The sequence below is a fragment of the Canis aureus genome, chromosome 35, assembly GCF_053574225.1.
Source record: "Canis aureus isolate CA01 chromosome 35, VMU_Caureus_v.1.0, whole genome shotgun sequence".
NCBI classification, from domain to species: domain Eukaryota; kingdom Metazoa; phylum Chordata; class Mammalia; order Carnivora; family Canidae; genus Canis; species Canis aureus.
Genome location: NC_135645.1, coordinates 24,185,013 through 24,212,025, shown reverse-complemented (window position 1 = coordinate 24,212,025; position 27,013 = coordinate 24,185,013). Strand labels below are relative to the sequence as shown.

The window sequence follows — 27,013 nt, the reverse complement described above, 5'->3', positions numbered from 1 at the left end:
TTTGGCTCTGTTTTATGATGCCAATGTTCAAAATTTAGGATACAACTTCACATAATTCTAATTCTCCTAAAAACTGTAATATGGATCAGTTATAAATTCCTTTTAATCCATCATTTTCCATTGGTTTATTTTCCCAGTTTCATCCATGTCCTGGAATTTGAACATATTAATATCTATTCATTGAGTTATATAATTTGTCTGAATTTTAAACATTAGTTATAGATTTGTACCATATCTACTTTCTTTTTTTTTTTTCATATCTACTTTCAAACTTCTATCTTTCTAGGTAGAAATGGTCAGTTAAGTCTGTCCACACTTGGTAGTTCTTCATCTCCTTGGTCATTTTAGTTATCCATTTTGGAACATTCTCCAGCTTCATCACACTTTTCTTGAAGCACGACAACCTTGCTTGCATAGAGACATTCCAAGAATAAAGGAGCAAATAACATTTTCTAATTTCTTATATGCTCCCTGTTGATATGTAGGATTTTGACAAGCCGTTTTATTGCTGTATTGGGTTATATCTTCCAAGAATAGCCCTTAAAAATTCAAAAATTCCTTTCCTGACAGCTCAGAGCCCATTATGCCATATGATTTTCCCTTAATGTTTTATCTGAACTTTGTTTGCATTGACTTCCATTTGACCAGTCCCCTATTTCTCACACCTTCCTGCAGGATATCATTTCCTACAGAATAAGCTATCTCAGTAACACAGCCAATTCTAGATCATTTATGAAGATGCTTGATAGAAATTCTGTCAGTAATAACCCTGCGGAGAATTTCACATTTTATTTAGATACTTCTTATTATGTATGTCAAGGGCTCTTTGAAACACTGCAGTACTTACAGGTACTGGTCTTTCTTCTTTGTTTCTTTATCTTCTTTATTCTAAGAGATTATGTAGACCAGTATTCCATTTGCAGAATTCAAATAGCCTCTGCTCACATATATCATGCCTACTCAAATATTCATAATCCTATTTACATAGGTCCTTCTAGCCTCTTGATTGAAAGCTCAGAAAGTAAAAGATAAGCGGAAGGGGTTTCATGTATTGGTACTTACTTCTTATACTGTATGGTATCCAGGAATACCTATTGTCTTAATTTTTCATGTTTTGTATATCTTAAATATTTCATTATAATTTATAAAAGAGATACAACTACAAAAAATAGCTGTGGGCTACTGAATGAGGAGCAGTGTAAAAAAGTCAGTAATGTGCTCATCAAAGGACATCACATTTGTTTGATATATATTATGTTTTTGGGACAAGAGAATCACCATCTTTCATTTGGCTCTTTTATTTGGTTATATGTTTTTTTCTGAGCAACACTTATGAACAGGTTTATTTTTTACACCTTTGAATTTCAAATTGAGCCTATAAAATAATTTTAGAGATATAGATTCCAGCTATTGGCAAATTTGCTTTTAGTTTCATATTAAGAATTACTTCTAAATTATTTAAGTTGATATAGTAAATGACCAAAATATTTTCACTGATTTTGAGTGGGTATATTCATTCATATAGTAATATATAGGAAAAAATGTATTAAACGAATAAAATTCTACAAATATATTTGAAATTTTCATTATGTCATAAAGTAGAGGTGGAGCCATTATGTAAGTTAAGAGTGGCTTTAACCTTCTACTTTGTATCTCTAATTTCAGTGTTTCTAGGTGTTACCTCAAGAAGCAGCTGCTAGAAGCTACTCCTGAGAAAATTTCACCTTCAGATAGCTGTCTCTAATGAGAGCTGGAGGTGATTTTATCTATTAATAGCCTCTTAAGCATTAGCTTAAGAGGAGGACCACAGGAGGACACTGAGGTAGGGAGGCTCAGCGATAATTACAGGAAATAGACCCAATGATTCAAAAAGTATTTATTGAGAGCCAACCAGGTATCAAATAGGTGCTACAATACAGTGGAACTCTTTGCCTTTCAGGTGTTCCTCAGATTTGGATAAAGAAGGAAAGATCGATTGATTGATTCAATACTTAGTAGGAATTTTTCATACTGTTTCTGATCTCTCAACCTTCATCATATCCGATTCAAAGCCCTATGTCCCTAGTTGTTGGAAGGCACATCTTCCTTGCAGACTTCAAAAGGAGGAAATAGTTGGCTGGTCTTTTGATTTTCGGATTTAAAAATCAAGATAAGTGACATCTGCCTAAAAGTTTCCTGTAGTGACTACCCGATTCACTTTTCCATTGCTGTGTATTACATCATCCCAAATTCCATGGCTTCAAAGAATAATGATTTAGATTTTTCATAGATCTCTGAGTTGATGGACTGATGGAATGTGCAAGATGACCTCACTCACATGGTGCTTTGTTGCTGGTTGTATGGCCTCAATTGTCTTCCACATAGCCTCTCACCCTCTAGTAGATTAGAGCTGCTTCCCCACACAAGAGTCTCCGGACAGTGTCCCAAGACAGAAAGGCTGCAACTTCAAGTCTTGAGGCCCAGGTTCTGGAACTCTCACAGAACATTCTCTTGGTCAATGCAAGTGATAAGTCCAGTCCAGATTCAGAAAATGGAGAAGTGGGAGTCGCAAAATCACACAGAAGGGGATGTGTACAGGAGCAGAAAATTGCTAGTGCATCTTGCCATCTTTGCAAACAGTCTTTTTTTTTTTTCTTTTTATTAAAGCGGGCAATCCAATGGCAACGCGGCTGTGCAATATTACTAAGTATGGAGTGATAGTATTACAAAACGTGACCATAGGAAATTGCAATGAAAATCTGGAAACCCTGGCAAAACAGGTATGCCACAGAGGCCATGGGCTGGGCAACTGGAGAAAGTTCGGACTATGTAAGTCTGTTCTTTAAATACCTAATGGCCAATGCGTTTAAAACTCTCATATTAGAAATAACAAAAACTGGTAACTAAAACCACTCTTTTTTTTTTGAAGTCGATATCTGTTTGTGAAAAGGGACTACTGGACCTGTTGGTTCAGCAAATTTTAGCAAATGATGATCTATAACAGATTTTAAATAGCCTCATCTTTTTAGACCAATGAAGTGTTGACTGAAAATAGATCACTGACATTTGAGACCAAAGGGAATGTATTTTGATGGTCAACTGAATCAGATTAAAAATAAAGGGGGAGAAAAACAACAACCAAAAAAGACCTTTTGAGACCCTAATGCTCATCTCAGGGCTTATCTGTGAGCCAGTGAAGTAGGTAATACATATGATTAGATATTTTTTCAATTTTTTCATTAAATTATTTTAACCTAGTGTATACCTAAATGCAAATACATGGAATGGCTAATATCTGGGGCCAAGAAAGGGGAGGAGAAGGAAACTTTGGTCCTTCTAAGTGTAGGGCATGTCAAATACATTATCTCATTTAGTTCTTCTAGAACCTCAGTTATTCTCATAGATAATTATAGTGATTATACTAATTATTGAGCAATTACTGTGTGCCAAATACTGTGTGACACTTTACATGTTATTTTATCATATTTAATTCTTACAACAACTATATAGTTATTAATGTACCTATTTTATAGATGAGGAAGCTATCTCTGAGAGGTGCAGTGAACCATAGCCAAAAAGGATTTTTATTTTAAAGTATACACTGTATCATGCTGGCTCCCTAATTGCAGATAGACAGGGTTAGGGGTAGAAATGGGGTTGGGAGTGGAGAGTAGAGGTGGATGCTAATGCCATAGTTTGTGCCAACTTCACAAACTGGGGGAAAGACCTCATGTTCTGGAGTCTCACTAACCAGTTTTTGGCTCTCAGCTCTGACACTTTTTTTTTTTAAGATTTTATTTATTTATTCATGAGAGACACACAGAGAGAGGCAGAGACATAGGCAGAGGGAGAAGGCTCCTTGCAGGGAGCTCGATGTGGGACTCCATCCCAGGACCCTGGGATCACGACCTGAGCCAATGGCAGATGCTCAACCACTGAGCCACCCAGATGCTCTGCAGCTCTGACACTTTTAATCTGAACTCTTTTACCTCTCTAAACCTTTAAACAGGGATGAGGATGCTCCATTCATAGTGTTGTTTTGTGTATTAAATGTGATAATACCTACAAAACATCCAGGGAAGTGCCTGGCCCAGAGCAGAGACCTAGCTATTGAATGAGAGCTTTCTTCATTTCTGTACATTGATTGAATATTGTTTTCAACTCTCCCCTGTGAATGGCCTGTAATCTTGGCTTGATTTTTGAAATAATGCTGCCATCTAGTGAAAAACACGTGCACATTAACACCTGGTGTTAGCCTCACAACACCAGAGCCAGGGGGCCAGCTGGTACCTGGAGATAGGGTTTAGTGTTTCCCAATCTGCGCTGAAAAGCTGTTTTAACAATTTCCAACCCCCTGCAGACCAATAATTTTGTAAAATGTAGTAAAAATTAATTATTAGGAAAATGGGATGAAAAAAGACAGATAAAATATAAATCTTTTTTTTCCTCTTTTAAAAAAGATTTATTTATTTATTACTGAAGTATCATTGACACACAGTGTTACATTAATTTTGGGTGTACAAAACAGTGATTAGAACAAGTCTATATGTTGTGCTATGCTCACCCAAGTGTAGCTACCATCTAAATATAAATCATTGAAACGAATCATTGGGTTCACCAGCATACAATTGTGTAAGTTTCTGACCAGTTACCCTCAGTTTCTGTGCTTGCCTTCCTATGAAGCCTGTAACAAACAGTGAATCAACATTGGGTCATGGATCCCACCTTGAGGAGCATTGATCTACCTATGGCAGTTCATTAATCCTGGCCCATAGTAAGAGCTGGAAAACCCACCAGCCTGCATGTACTGTGTCTTTTACTCAAGGAGAGAAGCAAACATGAAGAACCAAGTGGATGTTCATGAGATTATCAGCTAAATTCCAGCTTATTCCCACCTGCAATTGCTTGCAAAGTGTTTAGACATAGCTGTATGAAGTTAGGGTTTTTGTTTTTTTCTTAAACAGATAGACAACATCTCGTCACAGTCTCTGAATATTTCCAATGAAGCTCAGATTTTAACATCTGATGCCAAGAGACTAACTCCTGACAATGTCACTTCTGCTACTAGAGTGGTTGGGCAGATCTTCAACACATCCAGAAATGCTTCCTCTGAGGTAAAACTCATAAGCTTTTTAAAAAGGGGGAGGGGGAGGGAAAAAAAAGACATGGAAAGAAAGACAAAACTAGAAATCACTTTACTTGGTTCAATAGTAAGTATGAGAGTTATACTACGTGTTGTGGGCTATGTTTCCACCATCAGAGCCCTGCAGTCTTACTTAGTTTCTGCTTCTGTGTGTGTCTGCTTTGGTGTTCCTAGGGTTGGGGTAGAGGTTCTGTGAAGGACCTCGCTTTGAGGCCGAATTCAGAAACCTAAGCTTCCTGAAGGACTCAATTTAAAATTTCACCATGTGTTACCTTTATTCTCTCTGCTATCTAAAATGACACCTTGACTTTTGAAAAATATCTGCCTCTAGATTACCGTTCTAATGGTGCCACTTGACCCCATAATAATGCTTGATAATGGTGGTGAGGATTGTATATGACACATGTCTTCTACGATGATTGTTTGCTGCCTTCTTCCTGGCAGGCGAAAGCTGTTGCTGTAGCCACAGTGAGTCAACTTCTAGAAGCCAAAGAAGATGTTTTTCAAAGTGCTGCTGCTGCTACTGACTATGATGATACCTTTGCAACGTAAGCACAGTTCCAGTTGGTAAAGAAGACGTCACAAAGTGCTAGTTAGTTTCCTGGGTTACAGCATTGAGAAAGATGTCTTGATTTCTCTCATGGATGCACTAACTGGCTGATTCCCGGGAATGCAGACCGAAGTCTTGGCTTTCCACCTTTCCCAGATCACCTGATCTGATCTTCATTGCTTAGACAGAGTGGTACATGTGAACTCCTGGTTCCTGGGGAGGCCACGGCTCAGGAGGTAGAGAACAACTGGGATGATTCAGATTAGAACCTATGTTCCTAGCCTTCCCTTGGGTGTGGCCAAAGGTCAACCTGCAGGCACAGTAGGAGCTCTTCCAACTGTTTTCTCAATGTACAGAGCTAAAAATAATAGCATGACTTTGCAGGACACATTGCGAGCTGCCTGTACATGACTCAGCTAGCCCCAACATCCTGGTGTGTCTTGGTTTAGCTTTCTTTAGCTTTCCCAAGGCTACATTGGAAAAAAAAAAAAAGAATCCAACTCTACCTGCCTTCTCTCTTTTTGATTCCTATGTTTGGGCATCTTTTAGTTGTATATTTGTAATAAAACTCATGTGCTTTATTATAGAGCTCCCTTACTAGGATTCATTATGTTTTTATCTTATATATAGTTTTTAAAAATTTTTAAAATTAAGTAAATATACATACTCACCATAGAAAAATAAGAAAATATATATATGAGCAAAACTTAAAAAATTGTCCCACCTTTTTTAACCTGTTGGTATATATTGTTCCAGGTGTTTTTCTCTGTATGTGTTTTTGTGTTTGTATCATATTACATATTACTGATTTATAGCTGTTTTTTGTCACTTAATACCTTATGAACATCTTTTCAGTATAAATATCCACACATATACATCATAAATTTTAGATACTGCATGAGTGAACTTTTATTTAAGCAATTCCTCCTGAGGGACATTTAGATTGCTTCAAGTCTTTTACTATTTTGAGCAACCAACATTCTTATACATAATCTCTGTTTGTATGGCCCATAATTTTTAGGAGAAATTCCTAGAAGTAACTCTTAGTATTCTAATTTTTACAGTGAGCCCTCAATGTAGAAAAAGCACAAAATCATGAAATGGATGGAACATTCAAAAGATTATAATTCTGAAAGACGGTGGTAGAGGTGGTTGTTTCAACAGTTTTGCTGGTGTATTTTATGACTTCAGATTTCAGTAGGTGTCTGGGCCCTTCTCACTGGGAGTATAAAGACTCCCATTTTTCTTGAAGTTGGAGAAGGAAGTGGCCATGGAATTCAGAGTCTCTGTTCAGTGAACATGGAGCTTGAGAGCCAGAGTGGGCTCCCTTCGGAGCTGGAGACTATGTTTGCAGTCTTGCTAGGGAGAAAGGAGAAGGGTGGATGTTTCTTTCTGGTGAGAAAGCTGAGGAGAGAGCAACTATGAGATTCAGCTGAGAAAGTCACACATTATGATACAGATGAAAATACTATCCTGACAATAAGAAATTATGAATTTTACTGGCTTACAACATGGAGAAAAAATTGATTCTGTATGATTTATGTGCAATCTCCAAAGGCTTCAAAGGAGGTGATTAGAGGATGAGTAAAAAATTTAAATATGGGACACACTGAAACATGAAATGTTACAATTGCACTCCTAGTAATTCCTCCCACTCTGGATTTCTGGTCTGCTTACTTTTCTAATCCTGGTCTGTCAGTTGTCTCTCCCATGTGATCTTATGCATAAGCCCTTGTGGACTCAGGCCTTCATTCATTTAGATAAGGCTGTCACTTCAAGCTCCAACCCCTACATCAGCTCACCAAGCCCTTAGTACTTCTCAGGAACTGCCAGCAGAGGCGATTCTAATGTTTCTCTCTCCCTGGGGAAGGGAATTGCTTCTCTGGGGAACTCTTCCTTTCCAAACTCTGTCTCCTGAAACTAGGCCTAGATGCAAGGTCTCCTGAGAGACACTGGGCCTTAGTTGCCCATCTTACTTTGGCTGTTCCCTTCTTTCATTTACGATTTTCTGTTTGCATCTCCAAACTACTGGACTCCCCTTCTCCACTCATGGGGAGAAGTGGACAGTGTGAGAGTAAAACAGGAGAGTGACAGGGAGGGAAAAAACCTGCCCAGCTCCAGCTGGCTCAGTTTGTCATAGTGAAGTTTTCTAGCATCCGTGCATCCATTCTCCTGGTCTAAGTTGAGAGGCATCATGGGCAAAGTCTCTGCTGTTAAGGGCATCCTACTATGATCAGTGAATCTAAGACCTCATTTCTCCATTTGACCACTTGTTGCAAAGACTGATCTATCACCCTGAAACTTTGCTGTCAAATTCAGGTTCATAATTGTCTGTTTACCTGTCCTTGGGATGTAAAACGGCTTCTCTAATACTGACCACCTTGTATGTTTGCATTTCACATTTCTATTGGTATTTTTGTTCTAGTCAGCCTCCTTTAGTTAAAAAATGCTCACTTAAATTATCTTGACCAGCGATTTATCCTAAAGAGGCTTATAGAATCTCATGGGAACTTAAGAACAGTATTATAATATGGTGGGCTTTATGGATCCTGGAGTAGGGAGATGGCAGGGAATCCCAGGCAGCTCTGAAAGTCCCCGTAGAGGACTATGTAGGCCTTCCTTCTGGGATAATATGATGGTTATATTGGAGTCAGACAGTCCTAGGTTCAAATCCTAGCATTGCTATTTAGTAGGTATATGATTTTGGCCAAATTCATTTCTCTTGGAAGAGACTCAGATTCTTCAGTATAATATAGGAGTAACTTTTGGGGCTCACTTTAGTAGGATTCTTGTGAGGCTTCACTGAGATAATATATGTGAATCATTTGCACGATACCTGACTTTTATATATTTGGTCTTGAAAAAAAAAAAAGGTTAACAGTTGGTCTTTATAATTAACATGACTTAATAAACTTGTATATTTCATCTTCTAGTTTCTGCTCTCTCATAAATTAACCATTTTCTCAATGTTGGAGAAATAAAATTAAAAACACAATTTTTTCTCAACCCAGAAGTGCTCTCCACAAAGACAATAGAGAAGGAAAACGCTTTTCATTGCATAAGTGTTAAACCAGAATGTGATGTGTATCAATCACAGGTAAACACCAAGAGATCGCAGACAGAGAAGAATCTCACCTCTTTATACAGCCAAGCAGATATAACCCATTACATACATGTTTTCAGGTAATCAATAACTAGCCCTCAATTAAGAGAACCTGACAACGCTGTCACACATAGTTCATGTTAAGTTAACCTGGTAACTGAGGTGACCATCTGTGTTAGCTAACTGACTTTATCCGAAGGAAGAACAAACCTCTCATACCTTTGTGACAGGAGGCAGCTTTGCAACTTGGAGCAAGGTTCCCACACACTAAAATTAAGCTCCCACCCTCCACAGGAACTGGGAAATAGGGGCACTAACTCCCTTGATGTTTATATTCCAAAGAGATGGCTTTCATATCCTTGAGAAAGCCATTCCTGAGTCATTAGGTAGACAAAATGCCAATCTAGTTTTCAAAAAAAAATTATATTTCAAAGAGAAGAGAAAGACCTTCTAAAGTTTTTTTCTAAAGTAGATGCTCAAAGGAAAAGGAGGAGAAAGAAATTGCTTCTTTTATTTTCAAAAAATTAAGCCTCTTATTTTAAATTTGTATTTGTCCTTACAATGACAGAATGACCTCTCTGGTCCCCTCTTACCCAGGACTTTCCTGAAATAACTATGGCACTAACCTGAAAATTCTTCAGTGAAAAGAATCTGATTGCTTCTTCCAGTTATTTGTACTGGTCAATGGCCAGCCTCTGCATTGGGTACTCTGAGGCAGACACCCATCTCTAATCTAATCCGTTAGGGCAAGAGCAGGGAAGAATCATATGGTAGAAAAAAATGGCCTTCAAAGTGGCTGTGGCTCCAGCAATGCTTTCTTTTCTTTTCTTTTCTTTTCTTTTTTTTCTTTTCTTTTCTTTTCTTTTCTTTTCTTTTCTTTTCTTTTCTTTTCTTTTCTTTTCTTTCTTTCTTTCTTTCTTTCTTTCTTTCTTTCTTTCTTTCTTTCTTTCTCTTTCTTTCTCCTTTCTTCCTTTCTTCCTTTCCTTTCCTTTCCTTTCCTTTCCTTTCCTTTCCTTTCCTTTCCTTTCCTTTCCTTTCTTTCCTCTTTTCTTTCCCTCTTTCTTTCTTCCTTCCTTCCTTCCTCCCTCCCTCTCCTTCCTTCCTTTCTTTCTTTCTTTCTTTCTTTCTTTCTTTCTTTCTTTCTTCTTTCTTCTTTTCTTTCCTTCCTCTTCTTTCCCTCAAATTTATTTATTCATGAGAGACACACAGAGGCAGAGTCATAGGCAGAGGGAGAAGCAGGCTCCCTGGAGGGAGCCCTATGCAGAACTTGACCCCAGGACCCTGGGATCACAACCTCAGTCAAAGGCAGACGCTCAACCCCTGAGCCAACCAGGTGCCCCTAGAGCAACCCTTTCAAAGTGGTTGTGAACTCTGCAGTCATTCCCAGATATCTGGTACTTCCTTCCCTTTAGCCTCAAATGCCTGAGGGAGTGCCTCTTGCTATCACCAGTGTTTCATGGGGGTATGACCTCTTAGTAGGCACTCAACAGATATTATTTGGTTGACAAATATATGAAATATGTTCTTAGAAGATGAGAATTTTGTTATGTATTCCTCCTGTGGAAAGCAGCCCTAGAGTATGATTGTTATTAAGTGGGAAATATACAATGTGGATTGCTAAAAATTCAGAAAATGGCGTTATGAAAGGAAAACATTCAAAACAAGCCAACTCAAATGTTTCCATATAAATGATTATCTATTCTCTTTATAAAAGCAATCTTTAATTATTTTAAAATTTGTCTCTTTAATACGTTAGTTGGGGAAAGGGAAAAATACTTTAGTGGCCAAAATAAAGGATTTAGAATATGGAACAAATACATTTTAATTAAATCACTTTATTTCTGGTAAAACTAGATTGAATCAGTTATCTAAGCTCTCGAGATTTTGTTTGGTCCAGTACAGAAATAGTGCAAATATTTCTTCTAGGAAACAAGGCAAATAAAAAGGTCTTAAGACTTTTCTATGGAGATCACCAAACTGACAGGTTCTCTAACTCGCTCCCATTTTCCATCTAATCTTATCTCTGAAATTATCCAAAGTAGAAAAGAACATCGTGGAAACCTGCAATGTTTAGTTAATAAATGAGGCAGTGAGCTCAGAGCTCTACTCTTGCATGGTTCCAAATGAACTGTTGCCTCTGGAACCAACAGCTATCAGGAGATGCTTTAGACTCCAAGGAGTTTGGGTGAGAGGAAGGAGTTGAATAAGTGGAAATTGGTTCTCATAATTGGAGAAACATGAAGAGCATGTCTGGCCAATGATGGGTAGTAACAGGATCCTTTATATGAAGAACAACACAATAAAGACTATTTCTGTGGGGAAATTGGTCATTCTTGAGTTCCAGTTTGCTGGCATCTGTATACAGAGTATCCTTCAGGGGAGTCAGTCCATTAGAACTTTAGAAAAAGTATGTATAATAAAGCAAGACTCTGGTGAAGAAAATAAATTATTTTAAGTTGATTATGCCAATGTTGTTGTGATCACGAGTTTTATGGTTGAGCCTTTCTATTGGAATGTGGGAGAGAACACACACCTTTGGTTTTATGACAAATCTCTAGAAAATTACATTGTTATGTTTTATTCTACACAGGCTTATTGAGCAAATGGAAATTTACTCTACGTCTTTGGGTAACGAGTCAGTGGTGGAACCTAATGTGGCAGTACAGTCTGTGGCTTTCTCTTCAGAAGGCACTGAGCAGTTTAAAAATGTTCGCTTCTCTGTGAAGAAAGGTGAGCGGTGTGTCTCATGTACTTAAAATAGCAGACAGCATTCTGCTATCAACCATGAATAATGCCCTGTCTATGAAAAATGTAGATTTTAAAAATTCTTCTTTTTTCCTTCTCACAGGAACTAGTGATTCTCTCACTTCTGGTTCCACAGTTGTGGAGACAAACGTGGACGCACTTAATCCAGACATAGAGACTGAGCTTCAAATCTTGCTCCAAACCTCAAAAAGTAGGTCTCAAACTTTGTGACATTAAAAAATACATTCAAATTGGGGGTTCCTGGGTGCCTCAGTTTGTAAGTATCTGACTTCAGCTCAGGTCATGATCTCAGGGTCCTGGGATTGAGCTCCAGCATCCGGGTCCCTACTCAGCAGGGAGTCTGCTTGTCCCTCTGTCCACTCATGCACACACACAGGCTTTTTCTCTCTCTCAAATAAATCAATAAAATCTTTTTTAAAGTACACTCAAATTTATGGAATTAGTATTTTAAAATCCACTGAGCAAAGAATAATATTTACTTTGTTTCATACTGCATAATTTGCATTTGAGTACATTTGAGCTCTGACAAATTATGGTAATCTCAACTCTGCTATTCTAGATGACGGAGAGGATTTCTTTCCTTTTTTTCCTTTTCAAAAATCTTTGGAGCAGAATTGAAATGCTCTGGTCATGGACACGAGTAGGTTTTCTAAGAAAAATCTAGCTAATGCAGGTCAGTTTTACACTTAAAATATATTAAAAATACTCAGTCATAAACTTTGCCCATATTTACTGATGGCATGGCACTCGTAGACTCAGATTCATCCTATGGACCTGCCTTGGGATATTTTATGTAATTGGCACAGTCATCATCTTGTAGCAACAGATTTTAGTTATCTCCACTAATATAGTGCTCACCTTGGGCTTCCTATCATCTTGCATATGGTCCTTCAGAAAATTTTATGTCTAACATGAAATCTTTGTACTTTTCAAAGCCTAAAAAATGGTTATTTTGACAATAATAGTAAGCAAAGCAAGCACACATATTTATTCTATCCCCAAATAAAAAATCCAATGTGGGGTGCCTGGGTGGCTCAGTTGGTTAAACTTCAGAAGCTTGATGTCACCAACTCAGGTCATGATCTCAGGGTTGTGAGAGCAAGCCCCACATCAGCTCTGTGCTGGCTGGAGCCTGCTTAAGATTCTCTTCCTCTTCCTCAGCCCTTCCCTCACCTAAAAAAGCCTAAAACTTAAAAAGCAACCCAATGCCAGAAAGTACATATTTTAGAGTTCATAATAGCACTGATAAGGAAGGAGGTCATGATCTGGCATGTTGTGGAATTTTGCTTCCATTTGCTTTGGCTACATGCTTTGTGAAACTGGAGATTAAATCTAAGTCTTTTATGCTCTTTTCTGTGCTTTCCTTTTAATTTAAAAATATCTCATGCATATAGAAAAGTATGGAAAATAATGCATGCAGCACCCATGTACCCACCAGCAAGGTCAATTGATGTCAAATTTTGCTATGTTTGCCTCAGACCTCTTTAAAAAGGAAGATGTTGCTGTACCTGAAGTCCTGTGCCCTATTTTTTCCCATCCCTCCCCCCAGAACTTATATCTTTCTTTAGTTGGTGTGTTTCATTTTTATGGTTGTCTTTAAACTTTTGCTACATATTTATATATCCATAATAAAATATTCTATTTTGTGGGTTTTAAATATTTACCCAGGTGGTATTGTGTTGTATGGAACTCACTTTTTTTAAACTAAACATCTCTTTTGGGAGATTTATTTAGATGTTATCAAGCTTATGAACTTTTGTCTATGTGATAAATATGTTAAAAATACTGTTATGTTCCTTTTATTATTTAAAATTTTTTAAACATTTTATTTATTTATTCATGAGAGACACAGAGAGAGGCAGAGACATAGGCAGAGAGAGAAGCAGGCTCCATGCAGGGAGCCCAATGTGGGACTCAATCCCGGGTCTCCAGGATCACGCCCTGGGCTGAAGGCAGAAGCTCAGCCTCTGAGCCATCCAGGCATCCCACATATTCCTTTTTTAAAATTTAAATTTAATTATCCAACATATAGTACATACTTAGTTTCAGATGCAGTGTTCAATAATTTATCAGTTGTCTATGACACCCAGTGCTCATCACATCACATGCCCTCCTTAATGCCCATCACCCAGTTACCCCATCCCCACATCCACTTCCCCTTCAGTAACCCTCAGTTTGTTTCCTATAGTTAAGAGTCTCATGGTTTTTCTCCCTCTCTGATGACTTCCCATTCAGCATTCCCTCCCTTCACCTATGATCCTCTGTGCTGTTTCCTATATTCCATATATGAATGAAGCTATATGATAATTTGTCTTTCTCTGATCGAGTTACTTCACTCAGCAAAATACCCTCCAGTTCCATCCATGTTGATATAAATGGCAAGTATTCCTTTTGCAGCTTGGATATTCAATGATACGTTAGAATTTCTTCTTCCTTTTCATGTCTTTATTAAACATTCTGATTTTGTACTCTGCGACTTGCCTATTCAAATACTATGATCATTTCTCTATTGGATTGTAAGTCTTTTCCTTATTGGCCATGTACTCTCCACACTATGTACTCTGGACACTAATTATTTGTTGGTTATAAAGTTGCAAATATCTTTCCTCCAGTCTGTAGCTTTATTTTGCTTGGCTTTTGAGGTCTTTTGTCATACCAAATTTTTAATTTATAGGGCAATCCAATATATCAGTATTTTCCTTTATAATTGGTACTTTTTAAAAGAAACACTTCTCTGTGTTAAATTCACTACAATAGATCTTATTTTTCTCCTGCATGTTTTTAGTGTTTGTGTATGCATTTAGGTCTTCAGTGAATGTAGAATTTATATGTTTGGTGAAAGATAGGGATCTAACTTCTTATTCCATATAAATTATCAATCTTTTCAAATGGGCTAAAACACACTGTTAAAAGACAAGGACATAGGACTGAAAGGGACATATTTTATATGATTTTTAGAAACCAAACCCTAGAATTATCTGTATTTTAATTCCCTTTCCCCTAAAAAGACATAATTGACATATATAAACAAAAATTGTTGGAAATATAGGGACATATTGACACACCATTCTGATAGGGAAAGATTTTAATGCAACTATACCAGAAATTAAAGATCATGTAGACAAAAATAATTAATAAGCTTGACATTTATATACATTTGAGTGTGTGTGTGTGTGTGTGATAATAAATCTGCTTATAGACAGAAAAGAGATAATAGAAATTCTTTTCACATACCCATCAAGTGCTTCACAAACTGACCATTTGTTGCTGACCACATGGTCATTTTCTATTGATCACATAGAAAAGCTTATGCATTTATAAAATAAAAGTTATGTAAGACATAGTTCCTGACCATGATACAATAAAACTAGAAATGTACCGCAAGGGATCCCTGGGTGGCGCAGCGGTTTAGCGCCTGCCTTTGGCCCAGGGCGCGATCCTGGAATCACGCGTCTGGCTCCCTGCATGGAGCCTGCTTCTCCCTCTGCCTCTCTCTCTCTCTCTCTCTGTGACTTTCATGAATAAATAAATAAAATCTTAAAAAAAAAATGTACCACAAAAGAATGGCCAAGATTTTATCCAATTAGAAATTTTTAAAAAATTGTTAGGAAATTAAAGTGTACATTACAAAGTATTTAGAAATTAATGAGAATGAGAATACCACATGTCAACATCTATGGGATGTGCACAAAAAATTATTTAAATTCTTTCTTACATTAAAGTCGCAATGATAGTCTCCTGTATTTTGTTCTGCCTGCTTTTAGTGTTTAGAGTAAATTATTTAAATGATTTAAAGTAAAATGTATGTGCTTTAATAAATTTATTAGAAAATAAATGATATTGTCAAAAATGAACTGAGCATTCAACTAAAGAAGCATAAAAATAAAATAAATGTAAAGAAACTAAAAAGAAGGAATTAATAGGAGTGCCTGAGTGGTTCAGTTGGTTAAACATCTGCCTTCAGTTTGGGTCATGATCTCAGGTCCTGGGATCAAGCCCCACATTGGGCTTTCTGCTCAGCCATCAGTTGCTTCTCCTTCTCCCTCTCTCTCTGTGATATCTCTTGTTCTCACTCTCTCTCAAATAAATAAAATTTTTTTAAAAAGAGAAGGAATTAATAAATGTAATGGGGAAACTTAATAAAAATAGAAGTTAACAGGGCAGCCCAGGTGGCTCAGCAGTTTAGCACCGCCTTCAGCCCAGGGCGTGATCCTGGAGACCCAGGGTCGAGTCCCACGTCAGGCTCCCTGCATGTAGCCTGCTTCTCCCTCTGCCTGTGTCTCTGCCTCTCTCTCTCTCTGTCTCTCTCTCTCTGTCTCTCATGAATAAATAAAATATAAAAAAAATAGAAGTTAACAAATGCTAGACTTGATCAACAAAATGAACATCGACTCCATGAAAAGACTTATAAAATAGGCAAGATTCTAACAAATTTTATCAAGAAAAGGGAAAGAGAGAAAGAATATAAATAAGCATCAAGAAGGTATATCTATAAATATGGAGATTAAAAAATTTATAATGGTGAATAGAATTTCATTCTAATAAATCTGAATATCTAGATAAAAGTGATTGTTTTCTAGTAAGTGACCAAAATACTTTAAGAATGAGAAGAGGGATAAGCAGGGACTTTCATTTTTTAACTTATATATTTCTATGGATTTGACTTTATTTATTTATTTATTTATTTATTTATTTATTTATTTATTTAAAAGATTTATGTATTTATTTGAGAGGGCGTGCTCTCACACATGCATAAGCAGGGGGAGGGACAGAGGGAGAGGGAGAGAGAGAATCTCAAGCAGACTCTCCACTGAGCACAGAATCTGACATGGGGTTCTGTTTCATGACCCTGAGACCATGACCTGAGCCAAAGTCAAGAGTCTGATTCTTAACCAACTGAGCTACCTGGGCACCCCTGGATTTGGCTTTTCCATCAAGCATGTCATTCTTTTATATATATATAAACATATAAAACATATATATATATATATATATATATATATATATATATATGTATAACAATAATGAAAAGAAGTCTTACTGCAATTTTAGGGTTAACTTTGTCATCCAACGTTCAGAAGGAACAACTTGGCAAGGCCAATGTGCCATGAAAAAGCTCCCTAAAGCAATGTCTTTATGTCTAGGTAGAGGATAGAACATGGTTGGCTGTGGAGGATGTTTTAGGGCCTGTCAGGCTCTTGTCTGCCTATCTCTCCAATCACACTAAATAGGCTTGCCTCACTGCTACTGTTTTAGTTTTCTTGGTATCATATGTAGAGTTTAGAAAATTAATTCAGTTAAAATATATAATTATTATAATTGCTTCTGCCTTAAATATGGCCATCAGTTGTATAAAGTGTTAGGGGCATTCCTCAGGTCGTTCTGTTTGACAATTGCAATGGCCAGCCTCCATGCAAAACCCTCTACTATGGCCATGCTTTTCTAGGAAATCTGAGGAGCAACTGACCACTTTTTTCCAATGTCCTGAAGAAATATGTCACAATAGCCTTCCAGTCTTGGGAAAACCCTGTGATCATCATGAAGTAGCAGAGACCAACAATTCAAGAGACGATGGAGAGTATCTGGCTCCACGGAAGCAATCCCTGACATGATGTGAACTCCTAACTCTGTGACTGAATAGACTGGTTTCTACTCTGTCCCTTTTAAGAGGAAACAGGTCTCACAGAGCACTTTCCTAGGCACTGCTGTCTTGATATCCACTCATTGCTGTTTCTTGTCTGATGTCTTATCAGTGGATGAAGCAGCCCTGGGCTACCTGAATGTCTTCACTCTGTTTCCCTGCATAGGAAGCAAGATGTTTATTTTATACATGAGATCCTTATAATACCCCAAATTTTTGTTCCCATTTAGAAGGTAAGGAATCTGGACCTCAGGAAAAAAAAAGTAATGTAAACGGAATGGCCAGGCACAGGTTACATATGTTAATTACATATTGCAATTAAGTAAAGATTCAGCTAGCAAACCATTTTTACTGTACTGTACTCAAATATTAAGCAGCCATGCAGTTAAACGATGACATGGGACTTTCTTTGTTCTTTGCCCTAGGATTCTTTTGTTGATTTTAGTGTTTTTTTCTTCTTTTTTCTCAGGTGACACAAAGTCATGTGGCTTTGTAGTGTATCAAAAGAACAAACTTTTCCAATCAAAAACTTTTAAAACTAAATCAGATTTTAGTCAAAAAATTATCTCAAGCAAAACCGATAAAAATGGAGATCAGGGAACTTCTGTTAACATCGTCTTTAATCCAAGGGTGAGTTTTTCCACCAACAAATAAAATTCAGGCCACTTTTGATTACAAAGCAGGGTTGGTTGGGAAAAGAAATCCACAGGAAAACTCTTTATTTTTAAAAAGTTTTTATTTAGTTCCAGTTAGTTAACATACAGTGTAATATTAGTTTTAGGTGTACAGTATATTAATTTCACAGAAAAACTCTTTAAAAGAATCTTTGAAGATATTCATTTAAACATTCCACGTTTTTTTGTCAGACTAGCTAAATGCAAAATGAGCTAATTTGAATTTTATATTCCTTTTCTCCCTCTCTAATCTATAACAAAGATGTTGTACTTGGCACATACCTAATAGATTTCTCATATGCTTATCTTATTTGATTTTTTTCTACCTGAGTAGGCATTTTTAAATAATTGGCTGCAATTGTCTTTTCTATTTATAGTATGACTCAAAAGAATTCCAGCTCTATTCCTATGCCTGTGTCTACTGGAGTTTTTCAAAAAAGGATTGGGACACGAATGGATGTCACAAAATTAGGGCCACTGATGGATTATTGTACTGCCACTGCAACCATACTACTAATTTTGCTGTATTAATGGTAAGGATGTACATAGTAATCTCTTTCCAGATGAGAATTTTCCTTATACATAATTCTGGAATTGTGGTAATTGGAGATAACTTTGGGGCTTAGTGTGTGTGGATACTCAACCTAGACTAAATGGATAAACAAGGAATGGAGTGATAAGACTATAAAAAGGAGGTCCTGAGAAAAGCAAGTAAATAGAGCTTTTTGCAGTATGGTCTCAGGGTGGATGAGGTCGGCACTGCATATTGAATAATGAGAAGGGAGCCCGTGTGCAAAAGAGGAGCTCACAGACTATCCAACTAACTCACATGTTGTGAAACTTGAAGTTGTTATAGCCAGAGGTAAGGCTGTATGGCTGTGTGCTGGGGATGGGCACAGTACATACTTAACTATGGGTGGGCAGATTTTTTTAAATTATTTTTTAAAAATATTTCCTTTACTTATTCATGAGAGACACACATGAAGACACACATGAAGAGGGCGATGCAGGCTCCCTGTAGGGAGCCTGATGTGAGACTCAATCCCAGGACACGGGGATCACGACCTGAGCCAAAGGCAGATGCTCAACTATTGAGCCACCCAGGTGCCCCTGGATGGACAGTATAAATCATTTACCCAAAGCTTTTTCCATTGGGATAATCTAAGTTGCTAAGTTTGTGCTAGAAGATAAAAGAGGAAAAGCTCTCGAATTCATCCAGTTTGTCCCATAGTTCCTTTATGTATTCCTTGTATCTTAAAAATGTTTTCTATGAGCATAGTTGACACCCAATGTTACATTAGTTTCAAGGGTACAACATAGTGATTTGGCAAGTTTCTAGATTGTGCTGTGTTCACCACAGTGTAGCTGCCATCTGTCACCCTACTGCTATTACAGTATCACTGACTGTATTGCTTATGCTGTGCCTTTTAATTCTGTGACTTATTATTCCTGGAAGCCTATATTTCCCATCCCCCTTCACACATTTTGCCCATCGCCCACACCTCTTGCATCTGGCAACCATCAGTTTGTTCTCTGTATTTCTACATCTGATTATGATTTTGTTTGTTTATTCATTTGTGTTTTTTTGTTAGATTTCACATGAGTTAGATCATATGGTATCTGTCTTTCTCTGTGTGACTTATTTCCCTTAGCATAATGCCCTCTGAGTCCGTCCATGTTGCTGCAAATGGCACAAGCTCATCTTTTTAATAGCTTCATAATCTGTCCTACGTGTACACCACAACTTCGTTATGCATTCGTCTGTCGATGTAGTCCTTATATCTTTTTTTAGATGGGGAGGGGCAAAGGGACAGTGAGAGAGAGGATCTTAAGTAGGCTCCACCCCCAGTGTGGATCTCACCACCCTGAGATCATGACCTGAGCCGAAATCAAGAGTCGGATGCCTAACTGACAAAGCCACCCAGGTGTCCCTCCTTATATCTTTTAACTTCAAAGCTACCCTGCACAAACAACTGGTAACACTTAGCTCTGGTGTGCAGTTATAAGTGTACCTCTGAAAGTTCTTGGGCTGACTCTTCTAGGAGAGGGACTTCTGCTTATTCTATTTCCAGAAACCTATTATCCTGGTAAAACCAAAAGTGTTACTTTTTAGGCTTGATGGAATGTTTTCATATGCAGTGGAATGGAGGGGTGTAATACCTTACACTTATTAATATCATGAAGCTTCCTGAGAAAAGCAGGTGTTTTCATTTCCCAGTGTGATGGAGCCATGTTTGGGAAGCCAGTGGAGATCCGAACATACTGGTACCGCATAGAATATCGAATTATAGAACCTTGTTTTGTTTGGTTTGATTTTGTTTTGTTTTGAGAGGGAGACGGGGTAGGGAAGGGCAGAAGGAGAGTGACAGAGAGAATCTTAAGCAGGAACAGGCTCCATTCCCAGTGTGGAGCCTGACACAGGGCTTGATCTCACAACCCTGAGGTCATGAGTTGAGCCAAAATCAAAAGTTGGACACTTAACTGACTGAGCCACCCAGGTGCCCCAATATAGAACCACGTTTTATAAACTTTTTTTTGAGATGACTATAGTTTTTTAATTAATTGAATGATTGAATGATTTTATGTCATCTACTTCCTTTTCTTTAATGCACTAGATTTAACTTTCTTTTAGTATCACTTTTTTTGTTTACATTCTACTTAGTTAACAGTGAGATATTGGTTTCAGGAGTAGAATTTAGTGACTCATCACTTACGTATAATAGCCAGTGCTCATCACAACAAGTGTCCTCCTTAATACCCATCACCCATTGAGCCCAAAGCTGCCAGCTCCCCTCCAGGCTCCATGCAGGGAGCCCGATGTGGGACTCGATCCCAGGTCTCCAGGATCACGCCCTGGGCCGAAGGCAGGTGCTAAACCGCTGAGCCACCCAGGATGCCCTATAGGTTTTTTCTTTTAATACTTCCATATTACTTTCATGCTATATAAATATTACTTTCTAATTTTTTAAATTATTAAAATAAAGACAGGCAAAAATTGTACGTATCCTACTCACCCAGGGACCACCATTCCTACCTCTCCAGATTTCTAAGAGCACATACTCGCATGGAATATACTAGGAATATATACTAAAATACTGGCATAGATATAGATATGTTAGACAAAGACTAGACCTCTTTTTTAAAAAAAGTTTACAGGATCATATGAACATCTTTCCAAGTCCAAAAAATATTTCTGCAACTTTATTTTTAGTGTACTAGCTTAGGTATGCAGATTTCTTCTTAGATTATAATTACACATAAAAATAATATAAGGGATAAATGAAGTAACTTTAGTCAATTTAGATCTACTGAGGAGGGCACTTGATGGGATGAGCACTGGGTGTTATATGTTGGCAAATTGAATTTAAATTAAAAAATGATAAATAAATAAAAATTAAAAAAAAAAAAAAAGGGATCCCTGGGTGGCGCAGCGGTTTGGTGCCTGCCTTTGGCCCAGGGCGCGATCCTGGAGACCCAGGATCGAATCCCACATCGGGCTCCCAGTGCATGGAGCCTGCTTCTCCCTCTGCCTATGTCTCTGCCTCTCTCTCTCTGTGACTATCATAAATAAATAAATAAAAATTAAAAAAAATAAATTAAAAAATGTATGGATAAAGAAGCTGTGGTCTATGTATACAATGGAATATTCCTCAGCCATTAGAAACGACAAATACCCACCATTTGCTTCGACGTGGATGGAACTGGAGGGTATTATGCTGAGTGAAATGAGTCAATCGCAGAAGGACAAACATTATATGTTCTCATTCATTTGGGGAATATAAATAATAGTGAAAGGGAATATAAGGGAAGGGAGAAGAGATGGGTGGGAAATATCAGAAATGGAGACAGAACATGAAGACTCCTAACTCTGGGAAACAAACTAGCGGTGGTGGAAGGGGAGGAGGGCGGGGGTGGGGGTGACTGGGTGATGGGCACTGAGGGGGGCACTTGACGGGATGAGCACTGGGTGTTTTTCTGTATGTTGGCAAATTGAACACGAATAAAAAATAAATTTTTTATTAAAAAATAAAAGTTTTATTGCGTGCAAAAAAAATAAATAAATTTAAAAATGTAAAAAAAAATTTGGATCTAATCTAATCCAAACAACTTTGATTTTAAACATCGAGGAAAATCATTGTTCTCAACATTATACTTCATATAAACTACTCAGAGATAAGGAATTTATTTCCTTTTAAAACATAACAGTTTTATAAGAAGATATATCTAGAAATTTTCTGATTATTTTGACACATGTAACTTCTTATGATGTTGACTTTCATAGACATTTCAGGAATGGTTATTTAAAAATATAAATCTTAATTTATTTTCCAGAGTTTTGAAAAGAAATACAAATATCCTGAATCACTAAACATATTATCCAGCGTTGGATGTGCGCTGTCCATTACTGGTCTGGCTCTCACAATTGTATTTCAGATTGTCACCAGGTAAGAAGGGAAGTAAGCTCTTCTTATGAGAGAAATTGCTCTCCTGATATTATTTCCTCTGCACATATTCTTATCAGAATACAGTTCTTGGAACTAAAAGGGAAATCAGAGTTAGTTCAACAAATTCATTTTATAGAAGAGGATACTCAGTTCTGGAGAAGCTAGGAAATACATACAAATAACTATATAATTAAAATTGTGGTAAGTGCCTTGCAGAAAAATTGTATACCGTGTAATTACAAGCTTGTCATGTAAAACTAGTATGGTCCCATTGCTCATTAATGCTATAGTTTCCCTTGTGTTGAACAGAACCGTATCTACCAATTTGCATTGGTAAAAGAACAAAACATTGCTAAACAGCGAGTTTTTGAAAATTAAACTAGTTTACAATATATATTTAGTTTTCAAGTGGTAAAAGTTCCTAAAAGTTTTTGAATTCTATAGTTAAAAAAATCTAATTTAAAAAATTACGTATAAACATACATTTCTTTCCACCTTGACCTCCTCACTAAAGGTCCAATTTTGTATAGCACTTGTGTTTTTTTATATGCTATATTTTTAATAATCTGTAAATATAAGCTTGTTATTCGTTAGTTCACTTGTGTGCTGTTTTCCCCATCACCATGAAAATTGATGAGGACAGTGACCTTCTCTGATTTTTTTGTTGTTGTTGTTATTGTTTGTTTTGATCACTGTATCCCCAGGACTGAGCACAGTACCTGGCCCATAGTAGAAGGATACCTGTGGAGTAAGTGAGTTTATTGTACATTCCTACCTGGTTCTCCTCTTAAACTCAAGATGTCTCAAGATGAACTCATCTTTTCTTCAGAATTGTTCCTGCCTACTAAATTCCCTCATAAATGTTTTTTTCAGATGTACAAATTCAGAATTTTTTATTTTAAAAGCATTGCTGTTTAAAAATCCTTCCTGGAGTTTTAAAAATTTTTTAAATAAAAAAAATATTTAAAAAATGAAAAGCCACAGAATAGTTGAGAGAACACTGAACAATCATATACCCTTTACCTAGATTCATTAATTATTAATATTTTGCTTTATATCTTTTTTCTATTTTTTGCTCTGAAATTTTCAAAGTTGTAGGCGTCATGTCTCAGTTCTTCAAGTATTCCCTGAGAACAGGGACATTCTCCTCTGTGGTGTAATACCATCATCCTCACTCAGGAAATTCAACTCAAGCAGTTTACTATTAATATACTATTACTGTGTTAATATATAACCCATATTAAAATTTCTCTAATTGGGATCCCTGGGTGGCGCAGCGGTTTGGCGCCTGCCTTTGGCCCAGGGCGCGATCCTGGAGATCCGGGATCGAATCCCACATCGGGCTCCCAGTGCATGGAGCCTGCTTCTCCCTCTGCCTGTGTCTCTGCACCTCTCTCTCTCTCTGTGACTATCATAAATAAATAAAAATTAAAAAAAAAAATAAAATAAAATTTCTCTAATTGTCCCAGTAATGTTCATTATAGCTGGGTGGTTTTTTTCTCCAATTCATTCAGTTGTCATGTCTCTTGAGTCTCATTTAGCCTAAAATAATTCCTCTGCTTTTTTGTTTGTTTTGGTCTTTTAGGACATTAAATCTTTTGAGATGTTCAGGTCAGTTATGTTGTAGAAGATAGAATATTCTACAGCTTAGGATTTGTCTGTCATATTCCATAGGATTAGATACAGATTAACTATTTTTGATGAGAATACTAAATGATTAAGTCTTTCTCAGTGTGGTAGAGCATGAAGCATGTAGTGTCAGTTTGTCTCATTATTGATCCCTTGGTTACAGTGGTGTCTACTGGATTTCTACACCCTAAGGGCTCATGTTCTTTCCCTTTGTAAGTAACAGGTGATCTATAGGATGCTATTATGTTCCCCAAGTTTTACTCAGTGGTTTTGGTGTCCACCGATGATCCTTACTGGAATATATTACTACATTGGTGGTTGAAAATGATGATTTTCTTACCTGTTATTATTTTTACATTTAGTTACTGTATTCCTTTGTAAAGAAGTGTACTCTACACTGAAACCAAAGGGAATCGCTTCATGTTGTTTTGGTATATCCCCATCAGCACTTTCTTATTTTAGGTACAGCAAGACGACCCAGGCAAATTTTTTACTTTCTCTGCCTCATACTTAGAATGAGCCATTTTTTTCAAAGAGCCAGAATTCCTTTTGATTCTTCTTTACTTATCACTCTTCATGAGTCTCTTGCCATTCACTTAAAGTTTTTATACTGAGTGCTTAAAAACTAATACTTTTATACTGAGTTTTTATACTGAGTGCACCATGTGCAGACTGAATATAAAACTATGAACGAGACAAGTAAGCTCCATCTCTCATGGTATTTACATTCTTGGAGGAAGAGAGATGTTATACAGATATATACGGGATTAAGTATATAATTACAAATAGTGATAAGTGCCTTGAAGGAGAATTCCATGCCATGTAATTATATGTCTGTCATAGGAGAGGAAATGACTCTTATATTTGTCCTTTATTATTTAAAAATAATTTATTTTTTATTTTTTAATTTTTAAAAAATATTTTATCTATTTATTCACGAGAGACAGACGGAGAGAGAGAGGCAGAGACACAGGCAGAGGGAGAAGCAGACTCCATGCAGGGAGACTGATGTGGGACTCGATGTGGGTCTCAAGGATCACACCTTGGGCTGAAGGCAGTGCTAAGCGGCTGAGCAACCCAGGCTGCCCCATGTCCTTTCGTTTATATTTCTATCATAGTCACTCTTCAACAATTATTTGATCCGATGTGAATAAGTTGCAGTAGCTGCGTAACTAGTTTCTTTGCCTAAAATTTCACTCCTTCCAGTTGGACTTCTTTTTTTCCATTTTCTATCAATATGTTTCTTAGCACAGTTTCACTGCCATAAATGTCACTAAAAACTCATCAGGAAGCAAAAACCAAAATTTAAAAAATGGCATTGATTTTTAAATTGGGTATCAAATAATTTTCTTTGTTCATGGACAGGATCCCACATAATTATATATAATTTATATATAAAGTGTAGAAGTTATAACAAATTATATATAATTTAAGTATAAAATATGTTATATAATATATAAATTATAAAGTATATTATATGTAAAATAAAATAATATCAATGCACAGAAGGTAGTAGAAGAGCCAGACTACTTGAAAATAGCCCATTCTCCCTGTATAAGTTATGTTTGAAATTGGAAAAAAATCAGAAACTAACTTTATTTTTATATAAAAGGATTCCTTTGAGTACTTTTTTGCAGTTCTGTTCATTAAAACTTTCAAAGACTGATTGAAATTTTGAATTATCCAGAAAATCTCAAATAAAACATCAAGAGAATGAACAGAGTTCTGTATAAATATATGGTTTTTATACATTAAATACATGCTTTTTGTGCACCTTCCCAAAAACTGAGAAGATTCATGATAGAATGTTATAAAATCATAAAGGATATGTAATTGGCAAACAGAGTTATTCATCAGATTCTAGGACATTAAAAATGGGTACTTAAAGACATTAGAATTTTAAGCACAGTAATACATTTAGGGAAATAATTATTCCAAGGAGCCTCATAGTCTGAAAATGCTGTAAAGGCTTAGATGGTGCTGAATAGAGATTCTATAACTTTAATTAATATAAGACTACATGATGTGGTATACTGACAATTGTAACATGTCATTAGAGGGGACTTAAGGATCTATCTACCTCTACCCACTAAGGAAAACAATACAGGCACAGTAAAGAGATATGAAACCTCCCATGTGAGATCAACCTTAGTTAGGGCAACCTTGAATTTTCTGCCAATCTGAAAATACACAGGTGGGCCACCAGAGAACACAGACGTGAATATCAATGCACACACACACACACACACACACACACTTTCTCTCTCTTTCTTGCACTGACTTCTAAAGACTACTGGTAAACAGTGCCAACTTGAAGACAAAGTGAGAGGATGCTCTTCTTTTCTAGCAAAGATCTTAGGTAGAAATGAAAAGAAAAAAAAAACTCAAAAGTTTTAAAGAGTACTTGGTTCTACATCCAGAAATTACATCTTCAAATGAAGGAACAGTGTTAAAGCATGTTTTATATTAAAAGGCTTATTCAGGGATCCCTGGGTGGTGCAGCGGTTTGGCGCCTGCCTTTGGCCCAGGGCGCGGTCCTGGAGACCCGGGATCGAATCCCACGTCGGGCTCCCGGTGCATGGAGCCTGCTTCTCCCTCTGCCTGTGTCTCTGCCTCTCTCTCTCTCTCTCTCTCTCTCTCACTGTGTGCCTATCATAAATAAATAAAAGTTTAAAAAAAATTAAAAATAAATAAATAAATAAAAGGCTTATTCAGAACATCTTGACCATTTGACTGTCATCAAGTATTTCCTAACGTATGCTCCTTGGGACACTAGTCCTTGATGGAAAAAGGGTTATGAAATGTCTTACAGAAAAGACACATGTGAGGTTTTGTTGAGCGTAAGCCTTTCAAAGAGATAGTAATCAGCAGTCTGCTTAAAATATCTTTAGTAGCAGCAATAGGCCATGAAATAAATTTTAAATATTTTTACTTAATTTAAAATTGTTTATGGGAACCTTACTCTTTAAATGTAATGTAAACTAAATATTATACCATTTTGTTTTAAATGCATAATAGCAGTTTAAAATTATATTTGGCCTTATTGTTTTAAAATCCATACTTGATTTTTTAAATATAAAATA

At 36.8% G+C, this 27,013-nt stretch overlaps 1 protein-coding gene and 1 long non-coding RNA gene across 5 annotated transcripts in view; one reads left to right on the top strand and one right to left on the bottom strand.

The window, feature by feature from the left end:
* The window catches only part of ADGRG7 (adhesion G protein-coupled receptor G7), a 65,134-nt gene that overhangs the window by 21,562 nt on the left and 16,559 nt on the right, over positions 1–27,013 (top strand). The window contains exons 4-11 of one of the 3 annotated variants that reach the window (XM_077883853.1): positions 2,647–2,759; positions 4,944–5,093; positions 5,567–5,670; positions 11,366–11,505; positions 11,624–11,731; positions 17,652–17,812; positions 18,234–18,389; positions 22,189–22,301. In XM_077883853.1, the coding sequence (XP_077739979.1) occupies positions 2,647–2,759; positions 4,944–5,093; positions 5,567–5,670; positions 11,366–11,505; positions 11,624–11,731; positions 17,652–17,812; positions 18,234–18,389; positions 22,189–22,301 (1,045 nt within the window). Of the gene's footprint in view, positions 1–2,646; positions 2,760–4,943; positions 5,094–5,566; positions 5,671–5,701; positions 5,909–8,664; positions 8,856–11,365; positions 11,506–11,623; positions 11,732–17,651; positions 17,813–18,233; positions 18,390–22,188; positions 22,302–27,013 lie in introns of those variants that run through there. The other 2 variants (XM_077883854.1, XM_077883855.1) reach the window with 2 other exon arrangements.
* The window catches only part of LOC144305180 (uncharacterized), a 36,903-nt gene continuing 31,772 nt past the window's right edge, over positions 21,883–27,013 (bottom strand). The window contains exon 5 of one of the 2 annotated variants that reach the window (XR_013372214.1): positions 21,883–22,394. This is a non-coding gene — a long non-coding RNA (uncharacterized LOC144305180). The remainder of the gene's footprint in view (positions 22,395–27,013) is intronic. The other variant, XR_013372218.1, reaches the window with a different exon arrangement.